The 24,749-nt window shown below is 40.5% G+C and overlaps 1 protein-coding gene across 10 annotated transcripts in view; it reads left to right on the top strand.

The window, feature by feature from the left end:
- NSD1 (nuclear receptor binding SET domain protein 1) overlaps positions 1–24,749 on the top strand; it is a 172,729-nt gene that overhangs the window by 139,687 nt on the left and 8,293 nt on the right. For all 10 annotated transcript variants that reach the window (XM_073010487.1, XM_073010485.1, XM_008015407.3 and 7 more), the window contains 7 exons: positions 600–756; positions 2,419–2,624; positions 6,822–6,934; positions 13,683–13,952; positions 15,572–15,688; positions 16,887–17,028; positions 21,615–21,721. In XM_073010487.1, coding sequence (XP_072866588.1) covers positions 600–756; positions 2,419–2,624; positions 6,822–6,934; positions 13,683–13,952; positions 15,572–15,688; positions 16,887–17,028; positions 21,615–21,721 — 1,112 coding nt within the window. The remainder of the gene's footprint in view (positions 1–599; positions 757–2,418; positions 2,625–6,821; positions 6,935–13,682; positions 13,953–15,571; positions 15,689–16,886; positions 17,029–21,614; positions 21,722–24,749) is intronic.

Raw genomic sequence — 24,749 nt, 5'->3', positions numbered from 1 at the left:
GAGGAAAGGAACTAACCATATAGAGTTACTACTTATGTGTCAGCTGCTACTAGGTGATTTATTAGCTAGGTGAGTCCTCAAACAAATGTGGTTATTGTTTATTAGAGAAAACTCCTTACCGCTGAGGAAATTGTAGCTCAGCAAGGAAAGTGAATTTCTCAAAGCCATGTAGTCCTAGAGCTAGAATTCCAATCTGAACCTGACTAGAGTTAAATAAAGCTTATGCTGTTTATACTCTGGTCATTGTGTGTCACTGATAATGTTTTTATTTAGTATGTCTTTTAGTGAAGAGAAAGAAAAATATATATGTGTGTATGGATCTACACATACATGACTTTTACAGGTTTCCTTGTGACTTCATTGCTTTAACTTAATTTTGCCAATAGGGTCTCATGTTTATTAGCTGTGAATCTAACAAGCTTTCAGGGGAGCAGTGTTCAGGAATGTTGGAGCGGGAATACTTCTTCAGCATAGATTTTTCTGGATAACTAGTTAAACTAATAAGCCCTAAGCTGGTTAAGAGCTGAGCAAAAGCTATTTTAACTGGGTTCTTAAATGCGGTATTGTGGTCTGAATGCCACTTTTTTTTATTCCCACAGGAGGCAGCCTTCTGTGCTGTGATTCTTGCCCTGCTGCTTTTCATCGTGAATGCCTGAACATTGATATCCCTGAAGGAAACTGGTATTGCAATGACTGTAAGGCAGGCAAAAAGCCACACTACAGGGAGATTGTCTGGGTAAAAGTTGGACGATACAGGTAATCCTGGAGAATAGCACTCATTTCTTTTACTATCCTCTCTTTCTTGAGACCTCTCAGATAACGATGCTTAACGTATTTTCTAATGATCTACTTAATTAGGTGTGGTACTCCTCCCCTCTTCTTATTGATGTTTTTCCTTATAGGAAAAGAAACCTAACTTTATGATTTGCAATTATAGGAATAATACGTGTTCTCTGTGGAAAATTTTTTTTTATGTATTTTTTGGAAAGTTTTTTTAAATGAAAACACACTAATAATCTCATAAGGCAGATACATTGTTAACATTTCAGCATATGTACTCCCAGATGTATCAATCCACAGTTATGTCCCCCCACCATCCAAAATAACTGTCTTTACAGATTATTACTGTTTTGTGTCTTGGGTTGTTTGTTTTGAGACAGGGTATCCTCTGTCACCCGGGCTGGAGTGCAGTGGTGTGATCATTGCTCACTGCAACTTCAAACTTCTGGGCTTAAGCGATCCTGCTGCCTCAGCCTCCTGAGTAGCTGGGACTACAGGTACATGCCACTGTGCCCAGCCATTTTTTCTTTTTAAAAATATTTTGATTGAATGTGGAAAGCACAAAGGATGTAACATGCATAATTTTAAAGAATAACAAAAGTGACACCTGTGTATGTACCTTCCACTTAAATAAATAGAACACTATTGGTACTTTTGAGGTCTATTCCATGCCCTGATTCCATTCTCTCCTACCCCCAGAGGTAATCACTGTACTAAATTTTAGGTTTTTCATTCCTTCGCCCTTCTGTGAGAGTTTAGTGTCTTCTTTGGTATGTTTTAGACCTTTATGTAAAGGAATTATTGTTGATATATTTTTCTGCAACTTTTTTCATTCACTTTTATGCCCCTGAGATTCATCATAGTATAGTATGCTGGTTCATTCATAGTTCACTGTTCCTTTATACAGTCACATAATGTCTAGTTCACTTACCCATTTTCCTGTTTGGACTGTGAACATTTGGTCAGTTTTTCTTGGTTTATATACTTGGGACCTTGATTATAAGTATATACTTATATACAAGTATATATTTGGTTTATATACTTAGGGCCTTCTCTAGGGCATTCTCTGGAGTAAAGTAGGTAGATAGAGGTTTCCAGCTTTAATAGGTAATACCATATTGTCTCCCTAAAATGGTTGTGTAGTAATTTACATTCTTTGATTTTGTTTGTATATGTTTGTGTTTTGACTTCTTGGTGCTGTTCTTTCCATAATTATTGAAAGTTTCCTTTTTAAAGGCCAAATTGTATTTTATTTTGTATAGTATACCATGGGTAATACTATTATTTTCTTGATGTTGAGCATTTATATTTTTTCCAGTTTTTCCTTCTTATAATGCTTCAGTGAATGTTATTGTCATAAGTGTCTGTTCCTATATCATTATTTCCTTTAGGTAGAGTCCTTGAAGTTGAATAATTGAGTCTAAGGGAGTGTGTGCCTATATAAGAATGTGGGCAGGGGTTTTCCAACTTCTAGCACATACAATTGTTTGTGTTCTAGTTAGGTTGTAAGAATGCCGTAAGATGGACTTTAATGTGGACAGACAGACGTTGCTAATCCTTACTCTTATATGAGTAGATTATTTTCCTAATGCTTTGCAGCTTTCTAGAGGTTTCCCTTCTCCTTTTCACCTTTCCCAGGTGGTGGCCAGCTGAGATCTGCCATCCTCGAGCTGTTCCTTCCAACATTGATAAGATGAGACATGATGTGGGAGAGTTCCCTGTCCTCTTTTTTGGATCTAATGACTACTTGTGGACTCACCAGGCCCGAGTCTTCCCTTATATGGAGGGTGATGTGAGCAGCAAGGATAAGATGGGCAAAGGAGTGGATGGGACATATAAAAAAGGTAACTTTATCCTTTTTGTTTCTCAGGCAAACATATACCTCTGTTGCCTGAGTGTCTGCTCTGTTTTAGAATTCACATATGCTCCATTTTGAAACTGCCTTTGTCCTCTCAGGGCATTATGTGGCTACAAATACCGTATTTTGCAAGGAAGTTGACCCATGTAACTCATTATTTTTGAACCTTAATCTTTACTTAATTAGAATTTCCTTGAGCTTTTTTTTGACTTATCAGTTGCTTTCTCAGCATTCCATCAAATAATGGAGTTTTGAAACTATTTCATAGAAGAAACACTTCAGTTTGCTAGACAGAGGCTCAGATCTCTAGCAGAGCTACATTGGCTCCAAGGAGTTTAGTCTTGTCTTGTCTTGTCTTGTCTTGTCTTTTCTTTTCTTTCTTTTTTAAAGCTTGTTGGAAAGAAACAAAATTCACCAGATATTGTGGAGCAAACTAGTAAAGGTCAAAGCATAAATGCTCTGAATCAAAATAAAGTTTTGTAAACTGGCCTAGCAATGAAGGCAGGGTACCCTGTTATCAGCAGAACTAGTTTTACTACTTACCAGGTGGTCGAATCAACTTTCAACCTGGTTTTCTCTTATCATATAATGGAGAAAGGGCCGGGCGCGGTGGCTCAAGCCTGTAATCCCAGCACTTTGGGAGGCCGAGACGGGCGGATCACGAGGTCAGCAGATCGAGACCATCCTGGCTAACACGGTGAAACCCCGTCTCTACTGAAAAATACAAAAAACTAGCCGGGCCAGGTGGCGGGCGTCTGTAGTCCCAGCTACTTGGGAGGCTAAGGCAGGAGAATATCATGAACCCGGGAGGCGGAGCTTGCTGTGAGCTGAGATCCGGCCACTGCACTCCAGCCTGGGTGACAGAGCGAGACTCTGTCTCAAAAAAAAGAATTAAAAAAAAATAATAATAATAATGGAGAAAGTTTGCTCTTGGAATTCAGTGGGATTATAAAAAGTGTCCCTGCAGAGTACATAATTGGTATCCCCTTAGTGGTAATTACCTTCTTCCTCTAGCTGTCCTTCGAAAGATAATATATCTCTTGCTATTTATTATATTTGGTCCTTAAAGTACAAATGATTCCGAACTCAAAATGGTCCAACTTACAGCTTTACAATGATGCACTTCCATTATGTTCCTCAGCTTATGATGGGGTTATATCCAGGTAAACCAGTTAACATGAGGAGCATCTGTGTAAGATTTTGTCTATAGGGTGAGATGAAAAGCGATTCTAAGCAAGTGACATGGAAGAAGATTCTAAGCAGGTAAAGCTTCCTGGTTAGGGAATGGGAGTAATGTCGATAGGGAACAAGTTTAACAAAGGTTCTGTTTGCCACATGTTATTTTAGTAGCTCCTCACTTAACCCGTTTGTCTTGTGGTTTCTATACAGAGATATGGGCTATCTATCAGTTCTACTGCTAATACAAAAATACATAATACTGTGCTATTAGTACTAATACTTCAGGAGCTGGGGTCTTGAGTCTTATAATCTCAGGTGGTCAGGGATCAAGTGACCAGTGTTTTGGCCTGCACAGAGCTGGCCACCACTGAGGTTGGGGGAGAAGGTGGAGTATAAGGAGTACCTCAGGTCTGAGCCTGCCTAAGCTCTGAGATTCTGCATCAGTGAGGGGGTTTCTAGGTGCCTCTGACTTCTTGGAACTTGTATTTTTGCAGGGGAATCTGAAATAGATACCAGCAGTCGAAATATCTGCTGGGATTTTGGTATTGTTAATATTTTGGCAGAAGTGTACATTGTATATGCTGTGGGAATAGAGCAAGAGGAAGCTGGGGAGCAATGTTTGGAAGTCATAGATGATTACTAAGTGACTCTGAGGAATGAATCATAATAATAATAGTAGTTACCATTTTTGTTTGCCAGACCCTGTTCATTGTTTATTTTCTGCTTTAAGTGCTTATGATAACCCTATGAGGTAGATACCATCCTGATCTTGCAGGTGAGGAAACTGAGGCACATTAATGTTAAAGTACTTGCCCCCAATGTATCAATACCAGTAAGTGATAGAGGAAGGTTTCTCACTCTGATAGTAGGGCCAGAATCTAAACTCTTAACCTCTACACTGACTTTGAAGAAGGAAAAGGACTTAAAATGTGATACATTTTATCAAGAAGACATTACATGGGAAAGCACATGTTGAATCTGTTAATAAAATCCTGAGTTAGCAACCTCCAAGTATTTGGGATGGTTTCAGCACATGGTTGGGGGAGTGCTGGGCTATTTTCCTGAAAGGATGAAGATCTAACTAGATCCCTAATTAGAGCAGAGTTTTAAAAACTTCAGCCTGCGACATTGTTGGGCCGTTTAAAAGGTGAGAGGCTGCACGTGGCAAAATCAGTGAGGGACAGAAATGACGAGACTGTGCTGGGCAAGGTGGCTCACGCCTGTAATCCCAGCACTTTGGGAGGCTAGGCGGGTGGATCCTTTGAGGTCAGGAGTTCAAGACCAGCCTAGCCAACACATTGAAACCCTGTCTCTACTAAAAATTTTAAAAAATTAGCTGGGCATGGTGATGTGCACCTGTAATCCCAGCTACTCGGGAGGCTGAGGTAGGAAAATCGCTGGAACCCGGGAGGCAGAGGCTGATGCCACTGCACTCCAGCCTGGGTGACAGAGCAAGCGAGACTCTGTGTGTCTACCCACCCACCCCCTGACCTCACCACCACCAAAAAAGAAAGAAAGAAAGAAAGAATGAGACTAACAGTGAATTGTTCATGGGGATGGAGAATATGATTTATGTTGGATAGATGTTAAGGAGGTAGACTAGGACATGCTGAATAATGTCCTAGTCTGCCTCCTTAGAAGAACACATTTTAGGACAATTTAGATGATTCTCCTGGAAAGGACACATTTTAGGACAATTTAGATGACTCCATGGAACACATACAAACAAGGAAATGAAGAAAAAGGATGGGTCAGAGGGGAGAGTTTCTTTAAAGGATGACAGAGCTTGGAGAAAGGCACAGAGAAAGTGGGAAGAATGGGATTCTCAGAGTTTTTAATGTGGGTGAAGAATAATGAATTACAGTTTTAAGTGCAGAATGAGAATCTTAAGATTTTGTTGGACTTTTCAGATATTGCAATCTTTTAAGCATGAGAAAATACAGGGGCCGGGCACAGTGACTCATGTGTGTAATCCTAACACTTTGGGGAGGCTGAGGCAAACAGATACCTTGACCTTAGGAGTTTGAGGCCAGACTGGGCAACATGGCAAAACCTTGTCTCTACAAAAAAATTAGCCTGGCATGGTGGTGCATGCCTGTAGTCCCAGCTACTCGGGAGGCTGAGGTGGGAGGATCACTTCAGCCTAGGAGGTCGAGGCTGCAGTGAGCTGTGATTGTGCCATTGCATTCCAACCAGGATGTTAGAGTGAGACCCTGTCTCAAAAAAAAAGTACAGGACTTGAGTGTAGATTATTTATGAAGGTCTGTGTATGATTAGAGCTAACAGTTTATATTTACAAAACAAGTCTTTGGATAAGAGGCAAGAAGGAGAACAAAGCTTCAACTTTGAATTTCTGCCAGAGGAGAGTGAGCACAGTATCTGGGGCACCTAAGAAGTAGCATGTTTCCAAAAGTGCGAGGTTTAGGACTGAGGAAAGAAAGGCCTAAAGGCAGTGACTTTGCTAAGCAGATGAAGTGTAGTTGTTAGGAGATGGTATCTGTGGGCTTTTTAAAGTCATTTAGCTGTTTATTGTTTTCTCATCTAAAGCACGGTTGTCTAATCTTTTGGCTTCCCTAGGCCACATTGGAAGAAAAATTGTCTTAGGCCAAACATAAAATACACTAACAGTAACAATAACTGATGAGCTAAAAAAAAAAAAAAAAAAAAAATCAGTGCATAATTTTTATGATATCCACCACCACAGATAAGCAAAAAAGTCCTCATATTCAAATGGTTGAACACCCGTGATCTAAAGGGTGGTAGTCTGTATAGCCATTTAGTTCTAGATTATGTTTTGTCTTAATACTATGTCTGAATACCCTTCGGACTACATTACCTGTTTGAAAATAGCTGTTATGTGTTTTCTTTTTCATATAGCGTTGGTCAATTTTTGTGTAAAAAATGGAGTTTCTCCAACTTAAAGAGGAAAAAATAAAAAATAAATGAATAATTAAATAATTCCATCCAGAGATTTGAAAGTGACTTGTGGTGTCTGTTTTCATAGCTCTTCAGGAAGCTGCAGCAAGGTTTGAGGAATTAAAGGCCCAAAAAGAGCTAAGACAGCTGCAGGAAGACCGAAAGAATGACAAGAAACCACCACCTTATAAACATATAAAGGTGAGGAGAAAATCTTGGGGGACCTTCTCTGGAGAGAAACGGAATAGCTGGCTCTTCCCACTCTGTTCATGACAAGAATGGAAGCACAAGCATAGTTCGTTTTAGGTAGAGGTATGAGCTGTAAAGAAGATAAGAAATAGCTGGGCGTGGTGGCTCACGCTTGTAATCCCAGCACTTTGGGAGGCCGAGGCGAGTGGATCACCTGCAGTCAGGAGTTTGAGACCAGCCTGGCCATTATGGTGAAACCCCTTCTCTACTAAAAATACAAAAATTAGCCTTGCGTAGTGGCGGGTGCCTGTAGTTCCAGCTACTTGGGAGGCTGAGGCTGGAGAAATGCTTGAACCCGGGAGACAGAGGTTGCAGTGAGCCGAGATCGTGCCACTATACTCCAGCCTGGGCGACAGAGTAAGACTCCGTCTCAAAAAAAAAAAAAAAGAAAAAAAGAAGATAAGAAACAAGTACCAGAGCACCATTCCTAGCACATTGCCAGGATTACCAATGTCAGGAAAATTAATTTTAAGTGCACCTAACCTTTAATCTAACTAGTAAAATAGTCATCACCATTATCATCTGGGTCCAGTGGAGCCTTTGTATTTTAAATATTTTTTAAAGAGACAGTGGAGAACAAATTTATTAGAAATGTTAGTGTTATGTTGTTGCTGAAATAATTGCAGTTTTGTCATTACTTTTAATGGCAAACCTCAATTACTTTTGCACCAACCTAATATTTACTAAATCCTTTTTACAAACCTCCTTTTATCAGATAAGTTAGTGGTGATGCTCAAGTATCATAAAACATGAAAGAATATTGTTAGGCCTGTTGAGAAAAGGAGGTTACTCAGGTTGTTCTTGTAAAACATCTTTGATGGCGTTGTTCCTGGATGAGAATACCCTGTTTCTTTTTTGTTCTTAGAAATGCATTATTTGTTCACTTATCCTTTGTGTGTGTGTGTGTGTGTGTGTGTGTGTTTTTGTTTGTTTGTTTTTGAGATGGAGTCTCCCTCTGTCTTCAAGGCTGGAGTGAAGTGGCGCAATCTTGGCTCACTGCAACCTCCATCTCCCAGGTTCAAGCAGTTCTCCTGCCTCAGCCTCCCCAGTAGCTGGGATTACAAGCGCACACCACTATATGCGGCTAATTTTTGTATTTTTAGTAGAGATGGGGGTTTGCCGTGTTGGCCAGGCTGGTCTCGAGTTCCTGACCTCAGGTGATTGACCCGCCTCAGCCTCCAAAGTGCTGAGATTACAGGCATGAGCCACCACACCTGGCTGTGTGTTTCTGAAGACTGATAATCTGAGATGTTACTTGGAGATTAATTTCACCACCATCTTTAGAATCTAATATGTTTACATTTGTCTCAAATATTGGATCGAGCATAGTTAAACTGAAAAACTTTTGTTGTTTATCAGAAATTCAGATTGAACTAGATGACTTGGATTTTTGTTTGCTAAATCTGATAACCCTACTGAAAGCAGACCTTCAAGATCGTATCTCCAGTGTTTTATACTTGCTTTGCTTTTTTATTTTTAAACTCCTTTCCTCAAGTGTAGTAGACAGTCTTTTATACTTTTTTAAACGACAATGCAGTACTTTGGGTAATACTGTAAGAAGTCTTTTTTTTTTTTTTTTTTTTTTTTTGAGACGGAGTCTCGCTCTGTCGCCCAGGCTGGAGTGCAGTGGCCAGATCTCAGCTCACTGCAAGCTCCGCCTCCCGGGTTTACGCCATTCTCCTGCCTCAGCCTCCCGAGTAGCTGGGACTACAGGCGCCCGCCACCTCGCTCAGCCTATTTTTTTTGGTATTTTTTAGTAGAGACGGGGTTTCACCGGGTTAGCCAGGATGGTCTCGATCTCCTGACCTCGTGATCCGCCCGTCTCGGCCTCCCAAAGTGCTGGGATTACAGGCTTGAGCCACCGCGCCCGGCCTACTGTAAGAAGTCTAAAGTGTGACAGTTTATTTCACTATTTCGTCGTGCTTCTATGTGATTCCATTGTGTTTCCCTTTTCTTATTATTTCCGTCTTCCTTAGCATAGTTGTGGATTATGATGAGTAATAATGTGTAATCACGAAGTAGTAAGTTACAAGATACAGGAAATGTAAGAACACTAAGATTCCATACTGTGTCTTAGATTTCGTCTGATGGACTTATATGGTATTTACAAGACAGAATCAGTTTTGTTCTTTGTTTCTTTGAGACAGGGTCTCACTCTGTGACCCAGGCTGGAGTGCATTGGCACAATTTTGGCTCACTGCAACCTCTGCTTCATGGGCACAAGCAATTCTCCTGCCTCAGTCTCCTAAGTAGCTGGGATTACAGACCTGAGCCACCAACGCCTGGCTGATTTTGGTATTTTTTGTAGAGTTGGAGTTTCACCATGTTGCCCAGGCTTGTCCTGAACTCCTGAGCTCAAAGCAATCCACCCACCTCAGCCTCCCAAAGAGGTGCGATTACAGGTGTGAGCTACCACACTTGGCCTGAATTTTATTCTTTTAAATAAGAATATTTTCTTTTCGAACTTTGGAAGACCTCTAAAAAGGGATAAAAGTCATAAACACTGCTTCTGAAGGCTTTTTTTTTTTTTTTTTTTTCCCCAATTTTTTTCTTCCCTGAGACAGAGTCTTGCTGTGTTGCCCAGGCTGGGGTGCAGTAGCATGATCTTAGCTCACTGAACCTCCATCTCCTGGGTTCAACCCATTTTCCTGCCTCAGCCTCCCAAGTAGCTGGGACTACAGGCCTGTGCCACCAAACCCGGCTAATTTTTGTGTTTTTAGTAGAGATGGGGTCTCACCATGTTAGCCAGGCTGCTCTTGAACTCCTGACCTCAGGTGATCCGCCTGCCTCGACCTCCCGAAGTGCTGGGATTACAGGCGTGAGCCACCGTGCCTGGCCCAATTTTTTTTTTTTTTTCTTTATTAGAGATGAGGATCTCACTATGTTGCCTAGGCCGATATCCTGGCCTCAGGTTATCTTCCCACGTTGGCCTCCCAAATTATTGGGATTATAGGCATGAGCTGTCACTCCTGGCCTTTCGATTGTTACTTTAAATGTCATAAAATATCCATACCGAAATTAGATTAAAAAAAGAACAAAGAACGAAAAAAGTCATAAACTATTATTCCTTACAAATAATTACAACTTCTGAAATTAAGAATTTCAAAACCTATAATTGGATCTAAATGAGTCTCACAACGTATTTGACATATAATCTCAGAACATAGTTTTTAGGCCTCAGAAATGGAAAATAATTCTATTCACGTAGTCCTAACAGTCAGATAGCAGCAAGGTAGGCATTTTAGAGTTACCATATCAACCATATTGAGCTATTGAGACAGCAGTTTCCTGTGAGTGATCTCATCAAGAATTTAAAGGCCAACTTCTTCCCTCCACTTTTTTTTTTTTTTTTTTTTTTTAAATAAACATTTCCAGGTAAAGGATCTAGAGCAAGCATTGGCACACTATGGTTCATGGGCAGATCTGGTCTACTGCCTATTCTTGTAATACTCTTGAGCTACAGGTTGTTTTTACATTTTTCAGTGGTTGGCAGAAAAGAGGTTTTGTGACACATAAAGATTATATGAAATTCAACTTTCAATCAGTATCCAGAAAATTTTATTGGAATACAGGCATGCTTTTTCATTCACATATTACATATGGCTTCTTTTATATTACAGTGGCAGAGTCGAGCTACATATGGAGATACATGGCCTGCAAAGCCTAAAGTATTTACTTTCTGACCCTTTACAGAAAAAGTTACTTAACTCCTGATCTGTAGTGAGATGTACTTAGAATTACATATCCATGTCTTTGTTCTTAACCATGTGGGATTTCTTTTGTTGGTTTGCTTTTGGTTTATGATGTGATAAGTATGAAACTTATTTTTGGATTAATAACAGGTTAGAGCAGTTGATAAACAATGATTGAGACATATATTTTTTAGCCTGGGCAACAGAGCAAAACCCAGTCTCTACAAAAATTACAAAAAAAAAAAAAAAAAAAAATTTCTGGGTGCCTGTAGTCCCAGCTACCTGGGAGGCTGAGGTGGGAGAATCACCTGAGCCTGGAAAGTCAACACTGCAGTGAGCTGTGATTGTGCTACTGCACTCCAGTCTGGGGAACAGAGTAAGACCCTGTCTCAAAACAAAAACATATATTTGTAGAGAGAAATATATAGTTCAGGTAAAAATACTTTGAATCACAAGTGAATGTTCAAATGCCCTATTCAGGTGTTATAGTCTTGGGTGGCTGAGATTAGCTGTTGTCTATCCCCTTAGAATTTGCCTTAGATATTGTAAGCCTTATGCCTTATGGCTTCCAGTTGCATATGTTGAGGGTATTTCTCCGTTAACAAGAAGTTTCCAAACCTTAACCAGTATTTGATGAATCTAGGAACCGATCTGGCAGTGAGACCTACGTCGTTTTTCCCCACTGACAGCATCTTGCTCTGTCACCCAGACTAGAGTGTCTTGCAGGCCTACATGATCCTCCCACTATAGCTTCCTGAGTAGCTGGGACCTCAAGCACTTGACACCGTGCCCGGCTAAGCTTTAAAAATTTTTTGTAGACATAGGGTTTCATTGTGTTGCCCGGGCTGGTCTTGAACTTCTGGGCTCAAAAAATCCTCCAGTCTCTGCCTCCGAAAGTGCTGGGATTACAGATGTGAGCCACTGCACCTGGCCTCCTCCTGTTAAATTTTAATAGAAAAATGGTTTGATAACAGTATATATCCAGATTGTAGATTTTATAATATTAAAGGGGAGCAGGCAAATAATAAAATGCAAGAAATGAAAGCATTTGAAAATTTAGAGGATAGAAATAACTTTTAAGTAATAGTGATTTTAGGCTGGGCCCAGTGGCTCAGGCCTGTAATCCCAGCACTTTGGGAGGCCAAGGCAGGCGGATCACGAGGTCAGGAGATCAAGACCATCCTGGCTAACACGGTGAAACCCCGTCTCTACTGAAAATACAAAAAATTAGCCAGATGTGGTGGCGGGCGCCTGTAGTCCCAGCTACTCGGGAGGCTGAGGCAGAAGAATGGCATGAACCCAGGAGGCAGAGCTTGCAGTGAGCTGAGGTCGCGCCACTGCACTCCAGCCCAGGGGACAGAGCAAGACTCCGTCTCAAAAAAAAAAAAAAAAGTGATTTTAGGTGGACTGGAATGAGTAATCTAGAATATTTGATATGAGAGAAACAATCATAAGGACATTATATAAGAAAGGAAGAAAGAATTTAATATGTCTACCATGTTTCAGAGGCAGCTAGGTGCTATACTATACATATATTTCTTATTCTCACAATAGTCTTGCAAGTAATTTATTCAAAATCACACAGTTCCTGAACAGTCCAATTTTTTGTGTGGTTTGTGTCTCAGAAGACTAAATTTGACTGTTTCCACTGAAATAATATGAAATGAGGGGAGATACATTCTCATGCACAAATCCATTATTGTATTAGAACATCTGTTGTCTTTCCTTATTATTCCTAGTATTTGTTAAAACCTCTACATTACTGACTTTGGTATTACAATAACTGTTTGACCTTCGTGTTGTACCTTACCAGACTTTCACTATATTTTTGAGCACCAGCACTGCTTCTAAATTAATCCATGAGTGACATTGCTATAGTCCTTTTAAAAGATTTTAAATTATAAGCAGGATGTGGTGATACCTGCCTGTAGTCCCAGCTACTTGTGAGGCTGATGCAGGAGGCATAGAGGAACTCAAATTACGCACAGATGATTTCATGCCATTAATTTGCCACTTAAGAATAGTGCTTTTGCCTGGCGTGGTGGCTCACGCATGTAATCCCAGCACTTTCGGAGACCGAGGCAGGCAGATCACCTGAGGTCAGATCACAAGGTTAGGAGATCGAGACCAGCCTGGCCAACATAGTGAAACTCCATCTTTCCTAAAAATACAAAAATTAGCCGGGCTTGGTGGTGCATGCCTGTAGTCCCAGCTACTTGGGAGGCTGAGGCAGGAGAATCGCTTGAACCCGGGAAGCAGAGGTTGCAGTGAGCCAAGATCCCGCCACTGCACTCCAGCCTGGGTGACAGAGCTAGACTCCCTCTCAAAAAAAGGAAGGAAGAATAATGCCTATTTTTTTATAGCAGCAAATGTGGCACCACCAGGTGGCAAGAGCAGAAACCTAGTTTATTTATTTATTTTTTGAGACCGAGTCTTGCTCTTATTACAGGCTGGAGTGCAATGGCACAATCTAGGCTCACTGTAGGCTCCACCTCCTGGGTTTACTTATGCCATTCTCCTGCCTCAGCCTCCCAAGTAGCTGGGACTACAGGTGCCCGCCACCATGCCCGGCTCATTTTTTGTATTTTTAGTAGAGATGGGGTTTCACCATGTTAGCCAGGATGATCTTGATCTCCTGACCCTGTGATCCGCCCATCTCGGCCTCCCAAAGTGCTGGGATTACAGGCATGAGCCACTGCTCCCGGCTTGTATTTTTTTTTTTTTTTTTTTGAGATGGAGTCTCGACATGTTGGCCAGGCTGGAGTGCAGTGGTGCAATCTTGTCTCGCTGCAACCTCCGCCTCCTGGGTTCAAGCAATTCTTGTGTAGTTCATACTTTGTATGTCAAGTGAGGCTCTGTTTTTTATATCAAACTGTCTAAGTATTGATAGTTCAAAGTCATGGGAAATGTGGCTGCAACTTCAAGGAAAAAAAGTTTGCCTTTTTCAGGGTCTTAATTGTCTTATGCTGACTTGTTTTATGGCAGTGTACTTTGTGCTACTTTTCCAGGTGAACCGTCCTATTGGCAGGGTACAGATCTTCACTGCAGACTTATCCGAAATACCCCGTTGCAACTGTAAAGCTACTGATGAGAACCCCTGTGGGATAGACTCTGAATGCATCAACCGCATGCTGCTCTATGAGTGCCACCCCACAGTATGTCCTGCCGGAGGGCGCTGTCAAAACCAGTGCTTTTCCAAGCGCCAATATCCAGAGGTTGAAATTTTCCGCACGTTACAGCGGGGTTGGGGTCTACGGACAAAAACAGATATTAAAAAGGTTAGAAAAAGCTAAATTGCCAGCTATTTTCTCCTCTTTGCAGTTGCTTGATGTCATTAATTCTTGACATTATAAAATTCATCATAGAGGAAAATAACACAGTTAACAATTAACCTTATTGTTGTGTTTTGCCATATCCTTCCACCATTTAGAGGCTCACAAATGAATGGTTTTGATCTCCTAAGTCCTTTTTATTGATCATAGTCACTGTGTAAGAGGATGGAAAAAATGGGACATTCATAGAGATGCTATGGCTTTGTTTGCTTTTTTGTGAATATCCTACAACCAGTAGTTAAGAGATGACAGTGAGCACATGATACAGAGACATTGATCCACCTACTAATAAAATATTTTTAGTGAGGAAAAAACAGATCTGGCTTCATGAAACATGAAGGATAAGAAGGTTAAGCCTTATTGAATGTAAATGCAGTAATGTCTTCAACTTAAAACTTGGCAGGATCTTGAAGTTTCTAACAAATAAGATTGTATAGTCTTTTTTTTTTTTTTTTTTTTTAATAAAATAAGCCTTATTCTGCTTATATTTTCTGAAGAATTTTATTGGTTTCTAGGAAATGTAGCATAGTATGGGTTGGCATTCAGTCATTTACCAAGTAGTTATTTTTATATTTACTGGATGTGCCAGGTATTGTGCTGGGGATGCACTAACCAAGACGAGAGATATGACCTATGCCTTCGTAAAGTTTACATTACATTCTGGAGGGAGAGAAATATTGAACAAATCACCTCCCAGTGTGAAAGTATAAAGGGCTCTAGAGACATGTGACGAAGGAACTGAAACTAGTTTGTCTCCGATGATATTTTATTTTTTGAGAGAGGGTCTCACTCTGTTGCTCAGACTGGAGCATACTGGTGCCATCTCCGCTCACTGCAACCTCCACTTTCCAGGCTCAAGTGATCCTCCCATCTCAGCCTCCTGAGTAGCGGGGACTACAGACTCGCATCACCACACCTTGCTAATTTTTGTATTTTTTGTGGAGGCGAGGTCTCACCATGTTGCCCAGGCTGGTCTCAAACTCCTGGGCTCAACAGATCCTCCCAAAGTGTTGGGATTATAGGCATGAGCCATCACTCTTGGCTTCTGAGGCTATTTTAAATTGAGACTTGAAATATAAGTAGCTATTGACTCAGGCAAGGTTACCATTAAAGCCCTGCAGGTTAGGAGTGAACACGTGTGAAAGCCAGAGTTACTGTAGCATATTGAATAGGGAGGATGGTCCTTTGAAATGTGGAGCAGAGCGAGCGCCAAGGAAGATGAACATAGTTTATTCAGGGAAACCAATTCTCAGGCTCTGGGACAGGTAGAGATTGGTCATCTATCTCTTTATAAGGAAGCTCTAGTTTACTTACTAATCTTCCATTCTGGAGGATCTTTAGTATCCAGTGTATCCTAATCTTTGTGCTGGTGACAGTGGTGGGAGTAAAGAGGTGTTTCTCATTATCAAATAGTTGGGAATCGTAAAGTAATTATATTGCATAAAATTATACTCATGTAATCTGCTTTGTAGAATCTGATGTTTTCATTAATTTTTTAAAAAATGTATAAATTTGGATACCGGTGTCCTTTTTGCCATTAAGTCAGGAGATATTTCTTGTTCTAGGGTGAATTTGTGAATGAGTATGTGGGTGAGCTTATAGATGAAGAAGAATGCAGAGCTCGAATTCGCTATGCTCAAGAACATGATATCACTAATTTCTATATGCTCACCCTAGACAAAGTAAGTAATGGGAAGTGCTGTTTTCACTGTTACAAGATTATAAAATTTGTGTTGTCCCAGTCATAGTATTTGTAGGCATGTAACACAGTTCCCAAGGCAGGGTCTTTTCCCATACCCACTGGGATTGCTGGATTGGGGTTCTGGAGTAGGTAAGAGTGCTCATTTTCTGGGTATTCATGGCCAGAGGCAATACAGCTGTTTTTAGCATTGTTTTTGAACAACTCAATGAAAATTGGAGCTTATATCTTTGAGTATTCTACAGGATTACAAGTTTGAACTCAGAAAAGTACATAATTCTTTTTTATTTTATTTTACAGATTGAGAAAATTATTTGTTAAATATTTAATTATTTCACTGATAAGAACGTGTACTTTTTTTTTTATTCTTTTGAGACAGAGTCTCGTTCTGTCACCCAAACTGGAGTACGGTGGCGCGATCTCGGCTCACTGCAACCTCTGCTTCCTGAGTTCAAGCGATTCTCGTGCCTCATCTTCCCAAGTAGCTGGGACTACAGGCACCCACCACCCTGCCTGGCTACTTTTTTTATTTTTAGTAGAGACAGAGTTTCACTGTGTTGGCCAGGCTGGTCTCAAGCTCCTGACCTCAAGTGATCCACCTGCCTCGGCCTCCCAAAGTGCTGGGATTACAGGCATGAGCCACCGCACCTGGCCTTAGTTTTTATAATAAAACCCTTTCTTGGTATTTACCTTTGTAAACATTTCTAATTGTGCGCTTAGGATTTGTGAGATCCTCACCTCCAGATATTCTGACCTTACTTTGAAATTGGAACTCTGCATTAGTATTTAAATCTTCTTAGGTGATTTCTAATGTGCATCTGGATTGAAACTACCTAAATAGAAAGTGGAACAAGCTGCTGTTTGTAGGGCAGTAGTCCTCAAACTTCAGTATAGTCAGAAACCTCTGGCGGCCTTGTGATATATAACACAGAATGCTACGCCCCAGAGTCTCTGCTTTAGTGTATTTGAAGCACAACCCAAGAATTTGAATGTCTAACAAATTGCCGAATGGTGACGGTGCTGGTCCAGAGATCACACTTTGAGAACCAAAGTCTTTGAGATCTTTTCTCTGAGAGGTTCAATCTTTACAAATAGGAACTCCAGCTTATTAGAATAGTCAAATTTTAATCCGTAGCAGAGGTCTCAGGAAGTCTGATGTGTAGCTTCTTTTGGAATTCTAGGACCGAATCATTGATGCTGGTCCCAAAGGAAACTATGCTCGGTTCATGAATCATTGCTGCCAGCCCAACTGTGAAACACAGAAGTGGTCTGTGAACGGAGATACCCGTGTAGGCCTTTTTGCGCTAAGTGACATTAAAGCAGGTAAGAAGCATTTCAGGATTCTGCAGCTGACATCTGAATTTCAGGGCTTTTGTTTGTTACAAACAGCTTCCTCAGATCATAATTTTAAACATTTTTATGTGTACCATTCTCTGGAATTAAGTTCATTTACATTTTTGTGCAACCATCACCACCATCCATCTCCAGAACTCTCTTCATCTTCCCCTGCTAAAACTTTATACCCACGAAACACTAAGTCCCCATTCTTTTCTTCACAGCCCCTGGCAACTGCCATTCTCCTTTCTGTCTCTGAATTTGACTACTATATGTACTTCATATAAATGGACAATATTTGTCCTCTTGTGACCAGCTCATTTCATTCATTCATTGATTCGTTTTTATTGTTTAGGGGACAGAGCCTTGCTCTGTTGCCCAGGCTGCAGTAGTACAATGGCACCATCACAGTTCACTGCAGCCTCGAACTGGGCTCAAGCAATCTTGCTGCCTCAACCTTCTGCGTAGCTAGGACTGTAGGCACATGTCCCCGTTCCCAGTTTTATTTTTATTTTTTTTGGTGGAGACAGAGTCTGGCTATGTTGCCACGGCTGGTCTGGAAATCCTGGGCTCAAGTGATCTTCCTGCCTCAGCCTCCCAAAGTGCTGGGATTACAGGCATGAGCAACCTTGCTTGGCTTGGCTCATTTCATTTAGCACAATATCTTCAGAACATGGATGGTTTTAATGGGACAAATTTTGACATTCATATGAACTTACCACTAATAGATTCGCTTTAGAAACTACTAGCTCTTCAGTCTCCTTTCTCACCTTCCCTTTCACAGTTGCTCTTCTACTTTATAAACCAAAGATTGATCTCTCACTCTTCCATATCTTATGGTTTATGGACCCAAGGCTATTTTAAAAATAAGCCACTGGGTGTGGTGGTATATGCCTGTAGTCTCAATTATTCAGGAGGCTGAGGCCAGAAATCACTTGAGTTCAGGAGTTTGAGAAGCAGCCTGGGTAGTATAGTGAAACCTCTGACTCTTAAAAACACACACGCAAAACGACAAAAACCCCTCAACCTCTAGGATGTCAAAGAACAGGACCTTTGGAGAATTTACTGCTCTGTCGTGGCTCACCTGGGTACTTGTCTCTCTAACGGGGTAGCGAGATGGTTGTAACCAGGACAAATAGTAAGAAGTTTATTTGAATCGAAAGTAAATCTGGTATGGCTGAGTGGTTTGACAGTAAAGTTATGTGGTAGGTATTTACCATAAATTAAAGGATCTTAATCTATAGCTTCAAGGTTTTGATACAATTATTTTGAACTATATACCTATGCATGTAACACCCTCCAAATTGCATGATTTTTTAAATATTAAAATTTGTATAAATGTACATTTTGAAATGTACAAGAAAGTATATGAATTTTCAAATTTAGTTTTGCAAGGATATGAGCAAAACAGTTAAAATCAGTCTCCTATACTCAAACTGGGATACAACTGGCCTAGGTAGTCTGTAATATACCGTAGTGTAGTCTAATTACCATTGAAGCAGAAATCCCATTTGAACGTTCTGGAAGACCGTAGTTCTCCCTTACTCAGTCACTGTTGTTGTCCTCAGGAAGCATTGATCAAGATAAAAGAATTATAATGATGTTTGTTCAGATCTTAGTCTGTTTTTGTGTTTGTTTGTTTTTTGAGACAGTCTCGCTCTGTTGCCCAGGCTGGAGTGCAGTGGCATGATCTCGGCTCACTGCAACCTCCACCTCCTGGGTTCAAGCAATTCTCCTTCCTCAGCCTCTTAAGTAGCTGGGATTACAGGCATCCACCACCATGCCCGGCTATTTTTTGGTATTTTTTAGTAGAGACTCCTGACCTCAAGTGATCCTCCCACCTCGGCGTCCCAAAGTGTTAGAATTACAAGCGTGAACCACCGCGCCCAGCCTGTGTTTTAAATTTAATCTATGGGACTTCTCACACTCAGTGTATTTTTTTCTCTACAATTTAAATGTGTTGCCCAGGAGTCTTTTAGACTTTTTAGGTTGTGACAATTTTTAGATTTTAAAATTTGAGCCACTAGTTATTTTCCCCTGTTTTGCGTTTGTTTCTCGTAATGTTTTACATGATGACACCAAGGACACTTGAGCATCACTGTGTACTGCACTCTGCTTATTTGAGATTGGTTTTTAGTTGCTGATTTATTTCAAATTTTTGGAATGGGTGGCTTCAGAGTATATTGTTTAGATTTCTTCTTTGTAACAGGAGTAATTCAGTAAATGATATGGAATACCAGATACAATTCTAAGCGTATTATTTCATTTAAGCCTTGCAAAAGTGCTGTAAAGTAGGTGGTATTATACCTATGTTACTTTTATCCTTGGATGTCACACCTCTCTCATTCTTTTCTCCCTTTTTCTCTCTAATCACCCCAGGGGTGGAGAGGTTCCTCTATATTAAATCAATATAAATATCATTCCTGTATAATAAATCAGTCACATGATTTAGTTCTACTATATCTGCTGAGTGCTGATAGTCCCATTCTTCTACTTAGAACCTGCAGTTCATATCCATGGGAATGCCCTCCTCTGCCATGTCTAGCCGCAAATTTCTCTTCTTTTTTTCCTTGTTCATCAGCTCAGGTAGCTTGGTGTTGAAATTCTCAGACTTTGTTCCTCTCCTCACTTGGCTTTCAGTCTGCATAGGTTCAGGATGGGAAAAATGAGACAGGATGTGCTAAGTGACAGGCGGAGTGCCTGTTGGAGCTGAGGCCTTCATTCAACTTCCTGGGCCCTTCACATACCTGCAGCTTACTGTCTCCCATGTGTCCCATCCTTACTCTTGTTTATCTCTTCTCTCATGTCCTTTGCCATGCTTAGTAACTGAAGATCCATCAAGGATTGCTGCATATTGGACTCTTTTCTAGAATGGTATTACTGTTTTTACTTTATGAGCACTATACTTTCCGATTTAATTTAGCCTCTCTGTGATTATGCTTACATAGTATATGTCGGTGAGCAGCAAGTTACGGCAAGTATCCTGCTTTCTTTTATCTATGTATAAGGTAGAGCTGTATTATAAGCACATCATATCTACAAAAATTTAGTTATCTATTCATAAATCTTTTATTAAGAGAAAACAGTGTGGGGCTGGGCACAGTGGCTAACGCCTATAATCCCAACACTTTGGGAAGCCGAGGTGGGAGGGTCACTTTAGATCAGGAGTTTGAGACCAGCGTGGCCAACATGGTGAAACTCCATCTCTACTGAAAATACAAAAACTAGCCAGGCGTGGTGGCAGGCGCCTGTAGTCCCAGCTACTCAGGAGGCTGAGGCAGGAGAATAGCTTGAACCCAGGAGGCAGAGGCTGCAGTGAGCCGGGATCTCACCACTGCACTCCAGCCTGGGCGACAGAGCGAGACTCCGTCTCAAAAAAAAAAAAAAAAGAAAAAGAAAAAAGGGGAAAAAAAAAACCAGCATGAATTGAACCACCAAAGATTTAATCCAGTTAAGTTCAGTCATGAGATGAGAAACATGACCCTGTTACATTGGTCAGTCTCACTCAGTTCCTGCACGTTCCTTGTGGCATGAGCCTCTCATCAGGCCATGAATAATTCTGCTATTCCTACAGCACAACCCCTAAGTTAGCTGCTTGGTATTTTGAATATACTTGAATAAAGAAATAATGACAATAATGATTTCATTTAACATTAGATGAAAAACTATGTATATCAGTCTCACTGATAAAAGGCATGTCAGTCTGCAAAGGAAAATCTTAAAGAGTTGACAGTTTTTAATATGAATGGCGGTTACTTTATACAGTAACTGTAAACTATTACCCCTGTGATAGGCAGCCTCTTTACATATTTATATAAAATTCTTAGATTTGGTAGGCCTCTCATAACTGGCTTTTAGTTACGGGCTTTGAGTTTGAATGTTTATTTTATTTTCTCTCACAATTTTGATATAATGGACTTTGACAGAAAGAAGACAGTTTGTCTGTTAATTTGAGTACCTTTTTTTAAAGTTTACATATTAACTGCTATGTGCATTATGTCATATTGTCTCAATAAGCTTGTTAGAGTTCTCCATTTTAAAATGGACTGCTCAGGGTTCAGATCACCCTGCTAAGGCTGTGACATAACTGGATGTACAACCAGTCTGTAATCTACAGATTTCTAGTGTTATTCTGTACTGAGATGCCTCTGCAGAGTGCTGCCAGGTAACATGTGTTCACCTGAGAACAGATAAACAAGTTTTCCTCATACTTGTATTCCCAGGGCCTGACACATTGATAAGTTGTTTTTTGTTTGTTTTGGTAATGAATTAACATATTTTGAATCTGAATGGTTAATAAACAAATGAAAAACAACTTGAGGTAATTAACACCTCTGTAGGAAGAGTTATCTTAAATATTACTTGTTAAGTTATTTAAGTTTTCTCTATTAAATTGTATGAGCTGATTATTAATAAGATTAGAATTTATTAAAATATAGGATTAGAGCTAAATCCTTTAAAAAATTATTTTAAAAATTAATCTGTTCTCTTGGGAGTTGGTATCCTTTGTAATTAATACAGAAATAATGTAATTAAAACCACAGATATTAATATTTTCACGGTCTCTTATGCAGGCACTGAACTTACCTTCAACTACAACCTAGAATGTCTTGGGAATGGAAAGACTGTTTGCAAATGTGGAGCCCCGAACTGCAGTGGCTTCTTGGGTGTAAGGCCAAAGGTACCACCCTTCCAGACTTCTGCTTTGGGATTAGTGGTGCGGTCCTCCCTCCCTAACAGTGTTAGGGCAGTCTTCATTTTAAGAAAAAATTTCCTTTAAATTAATGACATTGAACCAGGCATGGTGGCTCATGCCTGTAATCCTAGCACTTTGGGAGGCCGAGGTGGACGGATCACCTGAGGTCAGGAGTTCGAGACCAGCCTGGCCAACATGGTGAAACCCCATCTCTACTAAGAATAGAAAAATTAGCTGGGCCGTGGTCGCATGTGCCTGTAGTCCCAGCTACTCAGGAGGTTGAGGCAGGAGAATCCCTTGAACCCAGGAGGCAGAGATTGCAGTGATCTATCACATCACTGCACTCTAGTCTGGGCAACAGAGCAAGACTCTTTCTCAAAAAAAAAATAATAATAATAATTAATGACATTGAATAGGTGTTAATAGGGCCACTTGCAATTCACTAAGCATTCAGCTATCAATTCAATTACATAAGAGGTTTTTGGGGATATTGTTGAAGTGTTTTGCGCCACCTGAGTTTAATTGGTGATACTTTTCTAACTAATAATGCTGTGAAATAGGACCTTATAAAGAAGGTTAGTTACCTCCCTCGTCTTGATCTCACATCTCCTAATAAGCCACATGGACTCGGTTTATCTGTGTCTGTGTCCCTGTCTTTCTCTCACTTTTCCTCTTTCTGAAGATACCAAAAAATCTGCAGAAATGTAGTGTAACATCATAGATAAAAGTAGCACTCTTAATCTCACCATTATAACAAAGTATAAGCATTGTTATGTCTTCCTGTTTTTTTTACTGTGTACTTTCTGAATAATTGAATTCTAATTCTGTAACTGTTAAGTATCATTTCCATGTCTGCAGTCTCCTTTTCTTATTTATTTATTTTTTGTTTTGTTTTGTTTTGTTTTGTTTTGTTTTGAGACGGAGTCTCGCTCTATCACCCAGGCTGGAGTGCAGTGGCGTGATCTCGGCTCACTGCAAGCTCCGCCTCCCGGGTTCACGCCATTCTCCTGCCTCAGCCTGCGGAGTAGCTGGGACTACAGGGGCCCGCCACCATTCCTGGCTAATTTTTTGTATTTTTAGTAGAGACAGGGTTTCACCGTGTTAGCCAGGTTGGTCTCGATCTCCTAAACTCGTGATCTGCTCACCTCAGCCTCCCAAAGTGCTGGGATTACAGGCATGAGCCACCGTGCCCGGCCCTCATATTATTATTTTTTTTTAAGTCCTTGCTGATCATTTTTAGTGACTGTCTTAATTTTTTTATATAATGGATGGACATACTAGATGAACATCTGGATGCTTCAAGATTCCTCTATCATAAGTAATAGCATCATGAAAATAGAAGTTTAATTTTGATGGCAAATAAACTATGTAGTGACTTCAATTGAGTATGTTCCATATGCCTTTTTGATTGTGACGCTCAGCATTAAAAACTGAAAAATGCAAATTAACATAGAAGCCAGTAAGAAAAGAGTAAATAATTTTTTTTTAGACGGAGTCTCACTCTGTTGCCCAGGCTAAAGTGCAATGGTGTGATCTCGGCTCACTGTAACCTCCACCTCCCAGGTTCAAGTGATTCTCCTGCCTCAGCCTCCCGAGTAGCTGGGATTACAGGTGCCTGCCACCACACCTGGCTAATTGTTTGTATTTTTAGTGGAGACAGGGTTTCACCATGTTGGCCAGGCTGGTCTCAAACTCCTGACCTCAGGTGATACACCTGCCTCAGCCTCCCAAAGTACTGGGATTACAGGCGTGAGCCACTGCGGCCGGCCAGAAAAGAGTAAATAATTTTGATCAATAATGTGAAAATGAAGATCACTCAATGATCGTTTTTAAATCTTGTTAAATAAGGAGAATCACCTCTATATTATATTGGGTTTTATTTTGATTTTGTTTAGTTTTGTTGGTTTAACGTTATTGTTCCTTGAGATATTTGTTAACTTGTTTCCTATAAGTTAAAATAGTAACTGAGTTTAATCCATACTTAGTGGTGTTAAGTGTACTGCAGATGTCAGTTTCTGCGTCCTCGATGTCTGCATAGGATAGCATTTCACAGGAGTCAGTGAGAGGTAGATGCTAGAGCAGAAACTGAGAAATGAGAGATCACTGTTTGCTTTTAGTGTAGACACTGGTCTGTCAGAATAGGATGGACCTCCATTAAGCCTTACAGATTGGTCCTAGATGTTTCTGGGTTAAAATGAAGATTGTGATAAGAAGATTTGGTGACCAAGGGTGGGCTGCAGGGAACAAAGAGAGGACATCTGCTGGCTCTTCCAGGGTGTGTCTTAGGAGTGGTGCACATGAAGCTAATTTGACTTGATGCATAGTCTTGTTGTCGGCAGGGACCATGAATTAACTTTTTTGTGTCTTAACACATTGCTCATAGTAAGTTCAGTTACGCTTTGTTGAATGAACGAGAAATAGGCATGTTTACACACACACAGAAGTCTTCTTTAGTTTTGGAAGTAGACAAATATAAAAGTGAAACTTTGGCCAGGTGTGGTGGCTCACACCTGTAATGCTAGCACTTTAGGAGGCCAAAGCGGGCGGGTCATGAAGTCAGGAGTTCGAGACCAGCGTGACCAACATGCTGAAACCCAGTCTTTACTAAAAATACAAAAATTAGCCAGGCGTGGCAGCGGGCACCTGTAATCTCAGCTACTCAGGAGGCTGAGGCAGGAGAATTGCTTGAACCTAGCAGGCGGAGGTTGCAGTGAGCTCAGATCACGCCATTGCACTCCAGCCTAGGCAACAGAGCAAGACTCGAAAAATAAATTAATTAGTTAATAAAACTTATAAAAGACATGACATTTAACACCAGCCTTATGTATCAGCAAAAACACAATGATTTTTGTCTTCTGTTTTGTTCAGGTGGCAGGAGTAGTTGATACAAAAGTGGTAATTATTGCTACGTATCTGTGATGTACCAGGTACCTTTCCTGCATTTTATCTTCATGACAATCGCTTTTCCCAGAGAAGAGAATGAGGCTCAGAGAGGATAGTTAACCTGGTTAAG

Source organism: Chlorocebus sabaeus, chromosome 23 (genome assembly GCF_047675955.1).
Source record: "Chlorocebus sabaeus isolate Y175 chromosome 23, mChlSab1.0.hap1, whole genome shotgun sequence".
Classification (NCBI taxonomy): domain Eukaryota; kingdom Metazoa; phylum Chordata; class Mammalia; order Primates; family Cercopithecidae; genus Chlorocebus; species Chlorocebus sabaeus.
The sequence above is the reverse complement of the archived record's forward strand: the minus strand, read 5'-3'. Positions and strand labels throughout refer to the sequence as shown.